Source organism: Carcharhinus amblyrhynchos, chromosome 25 (genome assembly GCF_965287045.1).
Source record: "Carcharhinus amblyrhynchos chromosome 25, sCarAmb.v2.hapA, whole genome shotgun sequence".
NCBI lineage: Eukaryota > Metazoa > Chordata > Chondrichthyes > Carcharhiniformes > Carcharhinidae > Carcharhinus > Carcharhinus amblyrhynchos.
In genome coordinates, this window is record NC_137348.1 from 28,288,260 (window position 1) to 28,307,142 (window position 18,883).

The 18,883-nt window shown below is 37.8% G+C and overlaps 1 protein-coding gene across 7 annotated transcripts in view; it reads left to right on the forward strand.

Annotated features, from left to right (window-relative positions):
- Positions 1–18,883, forward strand: part of LOC145358362 (histone-lysine N-methyltransferase EHMT1-like) — a 152,833-nt gene that overhangs the window by 109,147 nt on the left and 24,803 nt on the right. For 5 of the 7 annotated variants that reach the window (XM_080212323.1, XM_080212325.1, XM_080212329.1 and 2 more), the window contains 5 exons: positions 2,828–2,932; positions 8,545–8,699; positions 9,967–10,134; positions 12,320–12,464; positions 17,397–17,474. In XM_080212323.1, the coding sequence (XP_080068449.1) occupies positions 2,828–2,932; positions 8,545–8,699; positions 9,967–10,134; positions 12,320–12,464; positions 17,397–17,474 (651 nt within the window). The remainder of the gene's footprint in view (positions 1–2,827; positions 2,933–8,544; positions 8,700–9,966; positions 10,135–12,319; positions 12,465–17,396; positions 17,475–18,883) is intronic. The other 2 variants (XM_080212327.1, XM_080212328.1) reach the window with 1 other exon arrangement.

Below are 18,883 nucleotides of genomic sequence, written 5' to 3' on the forward strand. Positions count from 1 at the left end.
TCATCCTATGGAGAAGCATAGAATGACAGAAAGCAACTTCAGGATTTCCATGTTTAACTGTGCTTGTGTGGACCCCAGAAGTTGCTATCAGTTTCAGAGGAGTAATGACAGTAAAACACTGTCAGTTTTATTGTCATTACTACTGCAAAGTCTGGGCACATAATAGAGGACAGAGCACACACAAATGCAAAGAATGATGTAGGTCCAGGGAACTGTAATAGATACAAAAAGCAGGGAAGAAAAACAGAAGGTAGAGCTGTAAAAAGGGATATGAAAAGAAACAAACAATATCAGGATTAACACATGAGATTTTGCAGTTATTACAGGAGAAAAATGGTCAGCGAGAGAAATGTGAGCACTTTAAAAACAGATGCAGGTGATATTGCAAATATAAATAAGGAAATGTGGACTAATTGTAGAGTCATTTATGGCACAGAAGGGCACCATTTGGCCCATCATATGGGACTAATGATGACGGTTGCTGAATTGCCTGTCTGCCCCCATAACAATGAAATCTGTAACAATTCATAGAATCCCTACAGTGCAGAAGGTGGCCATTGCATTTCTATGATTTGCACTTCCCTCCAGTATGCTTTGTTGCCAACTTGAGCCCTGGTTTTTGATACTGTCCATCCGGATATCATCACTCCCAGCAGTCTCTAAAGCTGAGTAGTTTATTGAGCGTTGCACACAACCCAAAGACTCATGTAATGCCTGCCTCTTCTGACTCTGCTGGATGTCCATCCTCCTACCATCCTGATCCCTCATTTCCTGTGGATGACCATCTCCTGGGATATATGACCCAGGAAAGTCCCATTCTTCCTGGTGCTCCACTACGAGCTTGAAGTGGGGCAGCTGGAGAAATTTCCTATACGTTTCCCCCTCAGCACGTGAAGTGTCCTGAAGTTCCCACGTGGCGATGGATTGCTTTGTTTCAGTCTTTACAGTAAAGAAAGAGGTCAATGAAACAAGAGTTGGAACTCAATCTAGTTAATGAAAACAGAAAAACAGTACTGAAAAATAAAACCACTGAAGACTATCAAATTCCTGGTGGGAATCTGACTTGGGGTGGTGTAGTGGCAATGTGGTTAGTACTGATGTCTCAGCACCAGGGACCCGATTGCCTCACAGCAGGTTCAACTCTGGCCTTGGATGACTGTCTGTGTGGAGTTTACACATTCTTCTCCTCTTGTCCGTTTGGGCTTCCTCCAGGTGCTGCAGTTTCTTCCCACACTCCAAAGATGCGCTGGTTATGGGAATAGGGTCTGGGTGGAATTGTTGTTGTAATAGGCTTAATGGGCCGAATAACCTCCTGCACTGTAGGGATTCTTTGATGGTTTCACCCCGACATTTAAAGGAAGTAGGTGAGACAATTGCAGGGGCTTCAGCCAAAAGCTTACAAAACACTGATGTAGGTATTGTCATTTAGATGAAAAATATCAAATTGTAACTCCTTTCATTAAAAGAGAGAAACAAGGAAATTATAGGTCTGTTTAAACACTGGTTGTGGTGGATGAAGTTCTTGAAATTTATTATTGAGGATTGGGTGACCAAGTGCTTGGAGAAGTTTGGGCTGATCAAACTGTGCCAATATGGATTTACAATGAATAGGTAATTTCTAACGGAATTAACTGAAGGTTTTGGGACAGTAACTAAAGTTGTGGAAGTGAATGTCTAAGGATGTAGCTGGTATAGGCATCTACCAAGAAATAGTAAGATTACTTTTAATTAAAACTCCATGGTGTTGAAACCAAATTATTGACCTACTTAAGTGATTAGTTAGTGACAAAAATTAAAGAGTAGGAATAAATGGGTATGTGACCATATTGGAAAGAAGTGACTAATGATGTCCTGCAAGGACCTGAATGAGGGCTTCAACTATTCTGTATATTTATAAATGACTTGGAAAATAATAGAGAGCCATATGTCCAATCTTACTGAAGATACAAGGATTGGTGCCATAATAAATAGCAGACAGGAGCATTAAATTACAAAGAGACATTGATAGATTACTTTAGTGGACAAAATGGCATTTAGGTATGAGTCTATTCATTTTGGACCCAAAAAGAATAGATCTGAGTATTTTTTAACCTGTATAAGACCAAGGTCAGTGAGTTCTGAAGAATTCAAAGGGTCTAAGTACACAGATTACTGACGCATAGTAGTCAGAAACAAAAACATATTCTAAAAGGCTAACGGAATGTTGTTTTTCAAAACTTGGGACCTAAAATGAAAAGCGGAAGAAGTCTTGCTGTCACTGGATCAAATCTGGAATATCATGTACCGTTCTGGGCAGTTCCCCTTGGAATCAATATTTGATCTAGGAAAAAGTACATCACATTCATTGGAATGTTACCAAGGCTCCAAAATTTAGAATGTATGGAGGAAATACAAAAATTAGGCTTATATTCCTTGAAATGTGGAAGGTTGTAGGGCGAGGGGGTGATTTGATTTAGGTTTTCATGAATTTGAGAAAAATATATGAAATAAGATGGAAACTTTTTCCACTTTTTGGACAAGGACACAGTCAAGCTGCTAAGGGAGATTTTAGGAAACAGTGCTTTATACAAGGAGTGCAAAAGTATGGAGCACTGTCCCACGAAAAGATGCAGTTTTAGTTAACCATTTTAAATCTGAGATTGATAGATTGTTGCTGGCCAAATATATTAAGGGATATGGAACCAAGGTTGGTGGATGAAGCTTGTATATAGATAGCTATGGTCTCATTAAGTAGCAGAAGAGACTTAGCGGGATGAATGCCCTTGCCAGTTCCTGTGTTCCAACTTGATTTGCCAGTTTACTTACTCTATCTTTATTTTCTGAACAGGATGATGGTGGTTGGACATCCATGATCTGGGCCACTGAATATAAGCATATAGATATTGTAAAGCTGCTGCTGTCAAAAGGAGCTGATATCAACATTAGGGACAATGTGAGTTACTTAAATACTTGGGGGTGGAAAGGAGGTTAATCCTATAAAACAATGTATATACACAGTTATATTTGGAAATTTAGGAAGAACAAAATGCTTCTGATGAAACTGCTTTCTGGCTTCATTATGTTCTCATTTAGTGTTTAAGTATTACACAAATGGATTTAAAAATACTAGGGATCTGGAATTATCTTTTTTTCATATAGACATTTTATCTCTAGTTCCAATTTGGCACAGGTTGACGGAATGAAGTCTTCTTTCTCTTTCAGTTGTAATAATTTTGTATTACTTGAATTTAGGCAGTTTCACCCAATGCATGTGGAATGCAACTTTATATCACGTTTAGCAGCTAAGTTGACAGTCTCATTCCTTTAAAACAAGATTGGTCTGAGAAATCTATGGTACCATAATTGCAACCCTTGGGGCATATTGTGTGGATAGAATGAGGGGAAATTTATTGTGCATATGGTTCATCTTATCAGATCAGGAGTTATGTCTGCTAAGTATCATTGTTTTAGAAGCTTCATTTTCCTTGTTGCTGGATGTCATTCTAAAGCAATTAGCATTTAAATTATTTTGTCCAGCAGGGTTCATAAGTGTAACAGACCTGTCAGTGTTGATTAATGTTTTGAGTGACATTGTGAGCAGTTATTCAAACAAATTGCAAACTAATTTAAAAATGTAGAGCTGTGCCTACGAAGAGTGAAATGCATCTACGTAAGTTACATTTTGAAATGTTAGCATGTCACAGCTCATGAATTATACTTATACACAGTACTCAATCCGTGTAGAATTATTTAAGATGGTACATCAGTTTCAAGTATGGTGAAAGGTTGATATGGTTCCTTGCTCTAAAGATGGTTTTCTTTAGAAAAAGTAGAAGAACCAAAGTCACAGGACCGCTAATTAGTTTTAACAAGAAAAAAGATATTAAACATGAAAAATTTGCTCTTTTACTCCCCGTTAACTTAACAAATACACATAGATTTTATGACTAACACAGATTATAAAATATAATGTAAGTAGGGTTTGTCTCAGTAACACAGCCCCTTTAAGTACACAGATTGGCTGCAGTCAGATACACCCTGCTCAAGTGACTGTCTGTGAATTTGGATTTCTCCTCAGAATTCTCCCCGTCCCCAGATGATTGTTACATGAGAGTTTCAAAGCACCACTCCTGAAAATACGCTTTAAAATCTTCTTTCACGATAATGCTTTCCATTAAGTGTTTGCAGTCCAGGTTTTCCAAATGACTCTTAATCAAAGCTTCACCTCCACTTGTAAAACCTTGAAACTGGATCTGGTTTTAAATCATTCCCTTTAAGATTTCTTTGTCTTGACTGCTGTATATATTATTCATGATTGTTTTAAATCTTAATCCTCAGCTATTAAAATGTCATCAAACTTTTGATTTGCCTCTGGAGTGTGCTTTCCCACTTTAATTCTAGTTACTACAACTATCTCTTTAACTCTGAATGCAAAGTTTACATTTCCCCTTGAATTCTGAGCAATACCTTATCCCTGTTTTCTTAACTACAGTCTTCTTAAGAATTCTTTCTGTTCTAATCCTCTGGTTATCTGGACTGCATCTGGTTCTTTGGGAGTCTGCCTCTTTGCAGCTTCCTTAGCCTGTCTGTCTTCCCTTGGCAGAGTTGAGAGATTGTTGCTCCCTGGTGTCTTGCCTCCAAATACCATCAAGTTCAGCTAAACTAAAACATAGAAGCTTTTTCCTTTAAAAGAACCTTCAGTTACTAAGCAGTGGCCAGCATACTTTTGCTGGACTATTTACTCTTCATGTTGTAGCTCTCTAAGCACAATAGAAAAACAGTTTGGAACTGAAGTAACCCGCACACACATGGACTTCTTAGTCCAGTATGAATCCAACTGTAGGTTTTACTCTTCCTTCCACAGAAGTGTTAATTGAACTCAGTTAGGACAATACTTTATTTTTAATGTTTACCAATACAAATATAAATCCCTTAAAACTATCTTTGTTTCCTAACAATCCCTTCATCTCTAGAATATATTTTCCATATAAAATAAATACAAATTTCACTGAACAGGTAATTATGTTGTTTTTTAAAATTTGCATGTGCTTTAATTTTCTGCTGTAGTACATTGTTAATGTAGTACATGTTATGATTCCTGTAAAAATGAATAACTTTTTAAAAAGAAAGTAATTCCCTTAACACAATGAAAAAACAGACAATTTTACTTTTTAAAAAATGCTTTTACTGAAAGTTTTAATTTTACCTAAAATGCAACAAATTCCCAAAATCTAGTACAGTACAGAGTAATCATTATTCCACAGAAACGTATTGAAAAAAACGAGTGAATATTCATGCAAATGTTTCAAATTATCAATTATTGCAGTTGGTCTCTCCTCTCGTATGGATAAAGAAAGGATACCAGAATAAGTGGGGAATCTCAGGATAACAAAATAAAACCATGAATGTGTGGCTCTATAGTGCACACCTCCTTCCACAAGATAACAGGGACAGAACTGCACTGGGTGGCATAGGAGTTAGCACTGCTGCATCACAACACCAAGTACCCCAGGTTCAATTCCAGCCTTTGGTGACAGTCTGTGAAGTCTGCACTTATTCCCCGTTTCTTCATGGATTTCTTCTGGCTGCTCTCGATTCCTTACACAGTCCAAAGATGTGCAGATTAGATGGATTGGCTAGGTTAAATTGCCCCTTAATAGCCAAAGATGTGTACATTAGGTGGATCAGCCACGGTAAATGCAAGGGACAGAGCGGTGGGGATCCCACAGAGATAACAAAAGAGAGAGAAGCATCTGGATTATCCAATAGATGCCTGCCATGGTCTTTCAGCATAAGCTTTGACATGAAGGATACCAGGAACAGAACAGTAAAACCTCACAAGAACAGGGCACAGCAGGATAACATGCCCACCATACATTCCAAGACCCCAAGGTTTAGCACTTGACATGGGGCCAGAAGCAGACAAAGCCTCCCAGCCACCCCACTCCCTTGCCACCAATCATCAAAACCAAGATTGAACACAAATTGCAATGCACCTTAGACTACAGTCCCTTGTTCCACCATAGAGCACGTTGGTGAATGAACAACATCATAAAGAAAAATAGACAATTCTGATTTTTGTAGTATAACAGGCAACAAACATCTCAGTGCTCAAATATCATACACTCTTGTCAGGGTGAAAAAACTAGCACAAAATCAGGAGTATAATCACAAGCGAACGAAGTTCAGAATTAATGATGAACTATAGAATAGCATGACTACCCATGAATACCAAAGTCATGATAGGATTATCGAGCAACGTCCAGGATCCGTCCAGAGTTTTATTGAAGCCTCTGCACTTCCACCATATCATCAACCCCAGTGAAGTAAAACCGAGACCCTGGTGGAGAGGGACCCGACACACCTAGACGCCTCCAAACCTACCTGATGAATATCAAGGACAAGACCACATAAGATCAATAGTCACAGTCTTCAACCGACTAAGCCTTGAAGACTGGATACAGTGTGCTGCATCAAACTCATGATGCCCAACCTTTAAATCAAGATTGTAAAAGCACGGCAGCCAGTTCTCAAATTCATCCCAGCTCACCTTAGAAGACTGGGCACATGGTATTCCTTCTCCAGCCACGTCTCCCTGAATCAATTAGGAGGTTTGACATCACATGCAACAGGATTTCCAAGAACTGAAGGTGAGCTTTCATTGTGGAAGATGCCCTCTCAATTGACAGGATTCTCTTCTCCTCTTCATCCGTTCTCTTTAGGATATCTTGCAGTACATTAATATGAGCACCAAAAACCTGTGGCAGGGAACTAATCCATCATCCACAATGTCACTGATAATAGCCGCATTCATATCTCAATGCGAACGGTATCATTGAAGCATGGACCTGCTCATCAGCAAAGCCACCATTGGAAACCAGGCCCCAGCCTGGCTGTCTCTAACTGCCTCAATCAGACAAGGATTTTCTATACTTAACTCAGCTTCCCTTCGCCAGGGATTCAGGGATTCAAATTCAGCCAGGATCTTCCAAGACTATAGAATATACACATCAGAATCGAATAATTATGGATAGTGCATCATGATTAAAAAATAAATGAAGTAAAAGCTGAGTAGTGCCAGAGCTTGCAGAAATGCTTATGCTCTCGCACTATGTTCTTATGTTCTTATGTTCTTATGACCCTCCACCGATTTTACTTTTTAAAATTGGTACTGTAACAAACCAGTATAATTCAAGCATCAGTTAAAGATAAAAGGATATTTCAAAGGAAAATGTAAATTTTGCTTTAAATAATTGATGCATCAAAATAATCTCCTCATGTATTGACAAGCATTAGCATTATCTCCCATACAAATGTGGGACCACATGTAATCTCACAATCATTCCCACTCTGCCTTCATTTTATAGAATTTCTCACTTCTATTTTGGCTTTTTGAGCTGTATTCATCAGCAACGAAGTCCCTGGACATGATTACCCTGACAACATGCACATTTATGCTCATTTGGGTTACAACAGTCCTAATAGAGTCATTGAGATTTCCAGCATGGAAACAGGCCCTTTGGCCTGACTTGTCCATGCTACCCCTTTTTTTAAATGACTAAACTAGTCTCAATTTCCTGCATTTGGCCCTTATCCCTCAATGGTGGCAAATTCCCAAGAAATCCCTTCTTTAACTTTTAAGCAGTTTGGTGGGCTCTGGCACCACTTCAATCCAATCTGCGATCCCTTGCTCTTCCAGTCTTCAGTGTTCTGACCATTGCAGCTATATAACACACACTGTAACGATGTTTCTGCTCTATTCTCAGAAAACTATTTTAATACCAAATCTATTCAAAGACTGCCAAATAGAAAACTGTTCTATCTGGAGAGAGACTTGTGTTTTTCTTTTCGCATTCCAAATCTTCTGAACAGGAAAAAAAGCTTACCAATGCCACTGTGATTAGCTTTCAATTTACCTTTTGCTTCTTATTTATTGGTCCCTGTGGGAATATCATTTTTTTGAGAAATAATGTCATAATCAGAAAATGAATTAATCCCTTTCTTGGTAATCCCCAGCACACTGTTCTTGAAGGGACATTGCACAAAAGAAAATAAAGGGCGGGATTCTTGGGCCTCCCAGCTCAGCGACGTGCTGTTTGCCAGCAACTGGATCTTCTGGTCCTGCCGCTGTCAATGGTTGTTCCCATTGATTCCATCCCACGCTTCCAGGAAACCTGTGAAAGGCAGGAGAATTCTAGTCTGAGGCTTTTCCCAGCATGTGACACATGCTACAGCTGGTTGGTCAAACTAAACATTTGTTTACTTTTTCTACCAGAAAGCCCTCATACACAACTATAATGTGGCATCTAATTTAGATTAGTATCCTCTTTTCAGCAATGAAACTGGTATCTTGAGGGTCTTTTACTTGTACTCATACTATTATGACCTTTGCTGTGAAATCATTGATTAATTGTAACTTTTTGAGTGGCTTTTGAAGGAAAACCTTTTGTATTATTTTTTACCAAAAAATTGCAAAATAATGAAGTCTACAGTGTTCTTTTAAATGTTCTCTGAAGTTGAAGCATTACTTAAAAGCTGTGCTCTCTTCCTATTTTCATTGCACAGGAAGAGAATATTTGTTTGCACTGGGCAGCTTTCTCAGGGTGTGTGGATATCGCAGAGATATTCTTGAATGCCAAGTCTGATCTAACTGCAGTAAATATGCATGGTGACTCTCCTCTGCATATTGCATCAAGAGAAAACCATTATGAATGTGTAGTGTAAGTACTCTTAAGTGCCATAGATATTGGTGTGTTACAATTCACTTGGGGAATCAAAGCTGTTTTTGCATGTAGTCTGGAGTTATGGGTGCTGATGGTAGAGTCTCCAGCTTTCTTTTCATCACGTGGCTGACCAGGAATCTCTCCCACTCTTGCTGCCCATCATTGATATGGGTTGGACGATTTACAGTTTGATGCTCAATCTTGTCTGACTCACATTATGAACACGCCCTTTTCGGCCATCAACTCCCTGAACTTGAACTTCTGGCTCAGAGGCAAAGATACTACCTATTATCCCACAAAATCTAAGACAATAAGTATTAAAGTGAAATTTGTGAAGTCAGAATGACGATTTCAACATAAATTATCTGCGATTTATAAAAATGCTGTGTATTTTGACTTCAGCTATTGTAAGCACTAGGAGCATGAACAGAATATATGGTCATTTTACTTCTTGAGTCCAGTCTGGTCTTTGGGCACTTGGCTGATCCATTATAACTTCCTCCTTTTAGTTATCCAAATATATTTACTTACTTTCAGTTCAGTTTGGATTTGCTGTGACAAGTCTCCCCCCGCCCCCCCCACCTTGTTCCTGATCCTTTCTTTTCGAAATACAGTTCAATTACTATATTGCTTTGTTACAGTTTCTTCAAATAGATTTAAGCCCCTGAAAGCTTCCATGACCTAAGATTATCAGCCATAATTTCTTGATAGAAACTACAGGACTCATGGAATACCTTATGAGACTGTCAGAACTTCCCCCTCAATTCTATTTTCCTTTCTGTCTTAGGAGAGATTGCTGTTGTCCACTGCGCTGCAAAATTTAGTTCCTTTTAGCTACCATTTTGGGAGTGTTTGTATTAATGGAGATGGCCCCTGCCCATTGCAGGGAAGAAGGAAACTTTATTTTTGAAGAAAAGCACCTTGCTTTATCCTTCACCAAAATTATTTCTGAATTATTGTTATTGTACAGTGTAGAGGGAGCTACAATTTTGAAAAGCTGTGCAGCAACATGTGTACAGTATTATCCTGAACTGATGGAGCGGATCCATCTTTTGCACTCCGTGAAACACTAATGTGAGGATGTTAAATTGATTATTTGTAAATGATGATTTGAAGTGCGGTGTAGGATTAAATATGAACTGTTGTTCTTTGCCACAAATTATAAAAGTTTCCCAATTTGAACAAAAATGTACTTTAAAATTGCTGCTTAACATGCATTCTGTGGATACTCTAGCACTAAAACCGGCTAACTGTGCACATCTAGGCTGTTCCTCTCACGTGGCGCTGATGTTAATATTAAGAATAAGGAAGGAGAGACACCACTCGAATGTTCAAGTTTGAACTCTCAAGTGTGGGTGGCATTACAGGTGAACAAAAAACTGAAACAAGCATCAGCTAATAAGATTACCCAGGTTGAGAAACTAGTCAGCAGGTACAGTATAACTAATACACTTGGTCTTTTTCAGCTTCAGTTTTAATAATTTAACTTGATTATATTTATATTTTAATTTTCTGTATCCTAGAATCTCTCTTCTTGCTTTTAGCATATTTGCACTTGGGAAGTGATCTTGGAGCAATATGTCATACGGAGTAAATGTTAATGTTACCTCTTATTAGTGGTTTGAAAATCTCTGTAATTGGAATGTCTTAAAATATATTTAACATGAAAAATCATCAAGTAGCAAAGCAATTTTCTTTTTAAAAGGAATAACAAATTTTGATATTTTCATTTCATATTTTGGATGCATTTTCTAATGTATGTGCTTGAATGGAATGTTTTGTTTAATTGCTAAAGATACAACTAGTACTGCAGCTACTTACCATTCCCATTTGTTGGGGCAGGTACATGCTTTGAGGATTTGATTCTTGTTGGATTTTCATGCATGTTTTCTGCTACTAGTTGACTGCAATCTATAAATCTATTTAGAAATGGTGCCATTAATACTTAGTGGCAACAATAGCGCTGGAATATTTTTCCGTGTCAGTTATATGTACAAGTGAAAGTTGAAGCTTAATTTTTGATTTTATTGATAAAATGTTTTTGTTTGAGGAATCATTATGACGTAGCTACATTACCATAGTCTCTGCACTTCAGAGTAATTAATTGTGTGATGTATTTTTAAGATGCTTTTGAGAATAGGGATGAGATGCAGTACTTCTTAAAATACAATTTTTGTTAGATTATAATCTTACATGGTATTGCTCACAACAGACCTGGAGCAGCATCAGTGGGTTTTGTAATCAAGTGGAACATTTTTAATTGCAACTGTTGGAATAACCAATTGTGGGGGGAAACATTTAACTGTTATTGAGGAAATGTATATTCATGTATACATGGTGATTAATGTTTTTTCCACTGATTTAACATTTTTAATTTGTTAGCTACTGTTTCAATTTCCTTGTTGAGGGAATATAAATATATGGAAATCAGGGGTTCAGTATGTTGTTCAGAACGTTTATTCATTGTGTGACTGAATGGGGTTGCTGTGATGGCCATGAAGGACACGGGTGGGGGAGATCTTCCTGTGGGCTTTGTTGAGTATGAACTCCCTTACTGAGCAACTGGAGGCTTTCCTAATGAGAACTGAGCAGCGGGAGGATAAAACTGGACCATGGTTGTAGACCCCCGGGTACAGCCCTGCTTGCTGCAAGCCGTGACTGCAGCTCGTCATTTGTTTTCCAATAAAAGGTTTCTAGTGATGGGAAACTGGCTTTCGTTGAATTACTATATAGGTGACAAGGAGCTAAAAAAAAGACAATTTTTTTTCTCTTTCCATACAACCTCCAGAAGTTGAGAATCTTCTCGGGTAACGAAATGCGATTGTGCCTCTTCTCAGGAAACTTGAACCCTATGATACCATTGGGGTAGGCTGGGCCCAATATACAGAATGCATGCATTGTTTCTTCTGTGCTAACAACATTGAAGGTCCTTCCTTTGGTCCCTAATAAAGGGTTTCAGGTGCAGGAAACTGGCCTTGGCTGAATAATTACATGGATAGTTTCAGGTTTTACCCCCAGACTGTGTTGTGTTTGGTGTCAATTTGCAGTGGGGGTAGGGATTAGGATTGGCCAACACCACTCTGTCTGATATTGAACACTACCTAGACATGATGCAGAGAGAAATATCAGGCAGGAATGCCTATTTTTAAAAAATTGCCTAATTTTATTAAATATATTTAAAGCAATGAGGGAAAATAATTGATTTGTAACCATCATGTCATCATCGCTGCTCATTTTCCCCTTCATGCACAGATGATGCTTAATACTCATTTGGTGAAAGTGAAAGTTTACCTCATGGTCAGATTGACCAGGCAGTAGTTGAAGCTAAAGTAAAGCTTCAAACAAGTTTCATGAATTTAGAAACAAAATGCCATTAAGACTTGTGTAATACTGTTTCCACTTTTGTGCATAGCTATGTTCTTGTTGCATTCAGGGAACTTTTTGAATATTTTCTAAGACCAGTTAAAGTAGTACTTTGCAAAGTAGGAAGTAGAAAATAAGTTTCTTTGCACCTTCTGTGACTTGCATTCACCCTGACCTTCCTAATTGTATATTTGTTTTGGTTGCTTTGATCATCGCCATGACTTCAACAGTTATTTCTCTAATTCAAATAACAGAGATATTGGTCGAGGTTATGAACATGTACCAATTCCTTGCGTAAATGGAGTGGATGATGAAGCTTGTCCAAACGACTATAAATATGTTTCCCAAAATTGTGTTACTTCTCCAATGAACATTGACAGGAACATCACACATCTGCAGGTATGTCCAAAACAAAAAGGAAACTTCAGTAATGTCAATTACAGAATGTTGTGACATTAACATCGCCTAAAGGCAGAATAAATAATTACAGAGTAAGGCAGTCTCATTATTATTATTATTTAAGGTCATGTGTTCAGATCCCTTAATGGTAAGTTTGTGAAACTGAATTCAGTAGATTTCTAGATTAGTGCCAGAAAAGATTATGAAAGCACAGATTGTCATTCAAAAAAAAACTTAATGACCTCCTCAGGAGCAAACGTGACAACCATTCCCAGGCTGGTCTATACATGACTTCAGTTCCACATTCTGGTTAACTTAATGCTCTCTGGTAGCCAGGTATAGGTGACGGATTCCAGTACCAAAGAACAGTACAGCACAGGAACAGGCCCTTTGGCCCACCAAGCCTGTGCTGATCACGTTGTCCAATCTGGACCAACCTCTAATTCCATGCCTGTTCATGTGTCTATCCAGATAAGTCTTAAATATCGCTAATGTGTCAACCATCTCACTTGGCTATGCACTCCAGGCCCCCACCGCCCTCTGTGCAAAAGAAAACCTTCCCCCGTACATCTCTACTGAACCTTTCCCCTCTTTCCTTGAACTTGTGCCCCTTTGTATTGTCATGTCTGCCCTGGGAATAACGTTCCAACTGTTCACCTTATCTGTGCCCCTCATAATTTTATAAACTTCTATCAGGTCACCCCTCGGTCTCCGTCTTTTCAGGGAGAACAATCCCAGTTTATTCGATCTACCCTGCCAACGTTGTCCACATCTTGTATATATTTAATATTCATTTTTTAAAAAATGGTAAATTTGCCTGAGGGCAAGTTGGGAATGTGGAAAACTGTAAATCAGTCATAACCAATCATAAACTGACAAGGGACAATTTCCTACAGACGTTGGAAGTTGGCTTATCCAGAAAATTATCAAAATTAAAACATATTGCTGTCATATTTAGTGCTGGTAATTTTTCCATGACTGCAGTTATATCCAGAACTAAACTAAGCCTCAACGCTTGATTTCAGTACATCATCTTTCTGACTCTTTCCAATTCAAGTGGTGCCCTGCAGCATGGCCCTTAGCTTTTCACTTGCATCTAAAAGCAAAAAAGTAGGCAGGAAAGTGTATTTTCTTTTTACTGAGTTTAATGTCAATTGTACTAGCACAGAATTCTTAAAAGGTGTTATGTGACAAAGAAAGGTCATCTTGCGTGTTTTTATCTTTAAGTATCAAAGGAGTGAGAAATGTTGAAGATCATTATTAGACCTATCTTAATAGTTTCTTAATATGATTGCTTGTCAGTTGGCCTTCACAATACCCTGAATCTTCAAAGCTTGTCCCATTATTAGTGATTTTCCTTCATTGGAAAATGATGCCAAAGTTTTATGTCGCAACAAGTGCACAAACAATTTTATCTTTTCATTGTTTGAAACAAAATGGAGAATTGCACAGAACAGCATTATTTTTTAATAATTTATGACATTTTGAGCATAAAACAAAGCATATAGTTTGGTGTTGAGATTCTACTTCAGTGCTCAAGAGATTAACGAAATCTTGGAATAATACTTAATAGAAAAGAAGTGACTTGATAGATCTTCCACTTAATCCAAGTTTGTCTATCACGTATATGTTGATAGGGTTTGGGGCTGCATTTTTGATATACATTATCATTTTGGCTGGCTAACTAAGGTTTTTGTTACCATGCATTTGAAAAAGCCAACGGTTATTGTTTGATGTAGTTATTAATGACTTTCTGATTGGTCCTTTGAGATTAAAATGGTACCTTTATTTGGCTAATAAAAAATTATTGCATGGCAATTCAGACACACAGTCAAAAATGTATAAATTAGAACAGTTCACCATTTGTTTTCAGAGCCATTGGTTGACACTAAATATATGACTGTTGATGTTTGATAGTATTTAGTTTTTGTGCTCTTGTAAGCTAAAAGCATGCCATTGTGTAGCCTTTTTATAAGGATCCCAATGATATAGGAATTACTGATCAATCTTTACCGCATTTGCCATTTTCATATTCCAGGTAATCATTACTGCACGAACATTATAGGCAAATTGTGTGTCCTTCCTCAAACTGTCTAAAGATATTTGTTTTAGAAAGTGCTAGACTCTTTTGTTGTCATTCAGGGGCATTCTTCAGAACCATTTCCAGACAGGTGGGAAGGGGAGGTGTAAGGGGTAATATTGTGCAACCAATAGTGAGGTCTGAAATGTTGGGGCTCTCATATTAAAACACTGCACAGTGAATGTACCAAGAATAATGTGTAACAATGCTCACAATCTTTTGTATCTTTGATGTTTTCGGGAGCAAGTCGTAACTGTATCAGGAAGGATAGTTGTATCTTTGGAAGTGTAACAGTTGTAGTTGAGTTGAAGTTTCAAGATAAAGTAAGGTTCAAGTACTTGTGTGAAGGAATGTTTGACTTGGAAGTGTAAATTATTTGAGTAGGATTGGCTTGAAAAGGAACGAACGTTTTTGGAAAGGTTGGAGATTTGGGGTGTGACCATAAATTCATGTTTATTTAAGTTTTTATAGTTTGTACTGTAGTGACAGTGTTCACAGACAATTGTGTGTATGTGTGTGTTGCGTGCAAGTAAATGTATGTGCTAATCGCTTTTACAATTATAGATTGACTCAAAATGCATGCAAGATTTCTTGTGTCATTAATTCCTGATGCCCAAGTCCCCCACAACCAACTATACTCAAAAAAAAATATACCCTTTGATGCAATTGATGGCAATGGGGATTCACTGCTTCGTGTGTCTCCTGAGCCATGACTTCTCCATTGGACTGTTAAGTGCATGAGCTGGTTTAAGTCTCCCGTCTCCTTGCTAGCAGTATAAACTTCTGTCATAATGCTGGCATCCATGATGCATGAGTTCAGTATCTTTTGCCAGGCTTCCATTTTGTTTAAATTGGAGAACTTTTTAAATTAAAGCAGAACCATCTACGTTTCCTCAAGCCTTCATAAATTTGTTGGAGAATGGTTAGAAAAACGTAGGGATTATGTTTTCTTAAATCACCAACCAAAGGAGGACAGGGGGAAAGATGAAAAAAAAGGAAGCATAATAAAGATCAGTTTAATGTTTTTCTCACCAAAATAGAGTTAAAAGCTTTTTACTATGGGACTTATTCCATTATACAATGGCCATTGAACATCCTAATGTAAAGTTGTATGGCACCTTTTTTTAAAATTTGTTGGGGGAGGTTGATTGACATATATTCCATGCAATATTTCAATTCATTGATTTGCAGATTGTAACACTCAGCGTAAATGCTGTGACCAGCCTTGAGTAAATATTGTGCATATGCAAGGTTTCTGGTAAATTCTGTTTTCAGGAGTACTGCAATTAAATACAAAAGGGGCGAAATCAAATCTTGCAAATCAACAATTGGTTTACAAAAAACACTGAACTAAAAATTCCTAAACTGCAAATTTTGATTTTTTCATTCTGATTTTTCAATCTGATTTCAAGTTACTGTATCACTTTAACCCTTTGCTAATGCTACTGCAACATTTACATGCCACATCCTAAATTCTGTGCTCGAATTTTTTGGGTTTCATTATATGTTTCAAAAGTGCTTTTTTCCCATGCGTTAACTTTAAATATAGGCTATATATTCAGTATTGTAGTTTGTAATGTAAACCAGGGATGTGTGAAATCATTTCATTCAACTATTACATTATAGCCAACTCAAACATGTAAAACAATGACTCCAATTGAGTCCTTAAACTGTAGCTAAAAAAATGGCAAATATTTAACATTCTTCTGAACTCAGCTATCTCACAAGTTAATGTTAGTGAAAGTAACTTACGATAATTGTCTTGATAACCATTTCAGTAAGTGACTAACTGTGTTCCAGAAGTAGTGGCATCAAATAGGTGCCCTGAGAACCCATCCAGCATGTTCATTTTACATTTATTTCCCTAACTGGTAAATATTCAAGGCCACTATTGCTTAAAAATTAAAATCACAGATATTGATAGCTGTGGTGTGTGCATGCGTGAATGTTTTTATGTTCGTTCCCCAGTGCTTTGGAGGAACATCAGTCTTCAGGGTTGTCTGCAGGTATGTGTTTTTAAAATTACATTTTATGTTAATTCTGTCTGCTACTGCAAATCTTCTTGTGATTTTACTTTTTTTAATAAAAGAAAATCCTCTGGGCAGTATTGAGAGGGGGGTGGTTTGAATTTTAGAGCAGTGTTTAGAATTCATGGAGACTCAGGTCTGTTCAGATGTATTGATTTACTTATGTGAAGTGACGTTTTAGATAGAAGTGCATTTGAGGCTCACCTCCAACATTCTTCGCATTGATTGGGCTCGGATTTCCCTGTGTTTCACACGGTTCCAGGAAATTCGATCCAGAATCAAAAACTGTGGCCCAGAGAAAGAAGCCTCGTCAAATTCAGATCAATTGAGATTTCTATACCAGAGTTAAGATTATGCTTACTAAGAAAGTCTTCAGCCCTCAAAAAGAGTGTTTTTCAATACTGTTGGTGCATTTGAACCTGTGCCTTTTACACTTGGCTAAATTTGAAACTTGTGTCAGGCAGGACTGATTTAATATGTGGTTATTTGCTTGTTGTGGCATTAAGTATTGCTTCCCAGAGTGCTGTTACCAGTGAATATGCTAAATTTAAAAGGAAAATAAAGATGTTTTTCTTCTACAAATAGCCAAAGTGTCTTTTATCAGATGCATGGTACCTCACCTTAATATATGGTTTTAAAAATCATAGTGCAAAATTGATTTAAGCTAATACAAAGTTTGATTTTGATGAGAGTAAGATGATATTTTTAATTGTGTATCAACCTCATTAGCATAGTTGATAGAATGCTTTATAGATTTAATTTTTGTTGTTACCTATCACTTTTGCAATCTTCATGAATAATTATTTCTCTTTAATGTGTGCACAGTACTGTTTCTGTGATGATGACTGCTCCTCTAATAATTGCATGTGTGGTCAACTAAGTATACGTTGCTGGTATGACCAGGTAAGAAAAAATACTTTTAACTTGAGTAAAATTATTTCCACAAATTCCCTTTATGGAAACTTAAATTATTTTCTGCAAGTGAAATGGCTGGTTCTGGAGCACAAGTCTTCAGTACTACTGTCATGCTGTTGTCAGAACCCGTTGCCTTTGTTGTAACCACAACCTTCAGCTGTTTCTTTATCACACAACGTGAATTGAATTGGCTGAACGCTGGCACCTGTGATGCTGGAGAATGTCACACAAGTTAATTTTTGAGGGTGCTGATGCTGCTTGCTATTGCTGAATTGCAAAACTTGCAATATTCTTCCAAGTGAGCAGAGATCGAAAAGTTATCTCCTTTTCTTAAAAGTTTGGCTGTGGAAAGTTTGCATTGTTGGTGTTGCCTATCCTAATTTCCTATGAGAAGCTGGAGATGCGCCATGGCTATGAGCCAAGGTCATCCTTGTGGTATAGGGAAGCCATGGCATAATGGTAGTATCACTAGACTAATAACCCACTGGACTGGTAATCTAGAAACCCAGAGTAATGCTCTGGGGACCTGGATTTGAATCCCACCAATGTAAGTGACAAAATTTGAATTCAGTTTTAAAAATCTGGACTTAAAATGATCACCATGAAACGATAGTCAGTTGTTTAAAAAAACCCATTTGGTTCACGGTGTCCTTTAGGGCAGAAAACCTGCCATCCTTATCCAGTCCAGCAGACATGTGACTCCAGATCCACAGCAATGTGGTTGACTAATAAATATCTTTGTAATAACTGAGCAAGCCATTCATTTCAAGGGCAATAAATACTGGCCCAGTCAGCGACACTCACAGCAGTCGAAGGGAGTTCCAGGATTTTGACTTGGTGATAGTGAAGGAACAGTGATACAGTTCCAAGTTAGGATAGTGTATGGCTTGGTGTGATGGTGGTATTCCCACATTCCTGTTGCCCTTGTCCTTCTAGGTGTCAAAGATTGTTTTTATGGCAGACGCTGTCAAAAGAGGCTACAATACATCCTGTAGATGCTACACACTGTTGTCACTGTGTGTCAGTGCTGGAGGGAGTGAATATTTACGTAGTGAATGGAACAGTGATCAAGCTACCTGCTTTATCCTAAATGGTTTTGAACTTTTGGGAGTTTTTGGAGACGCACTCATTCAGGCAAGTGGACGTATCTGAAGTGATCTGAATGGTGCTGAACATCGTGCAATCATCAGCAAACATCTGACCTTATAATGGAGAGAAGGTCATTGATGAAGCAGCTGAACATGGTTAGCCCTAAGCTCTAGATTCTCTGCAGAACTATTGCAGCAATGTCTTGGGGCTGAGATGATTGGTTTCCATCAACCATAACAATCTTCCTTTGTGCTAGGTGTGGTTTCAATTCGTGGAGAGTTTTATCCCTGATTTTCATTGACTTCAGT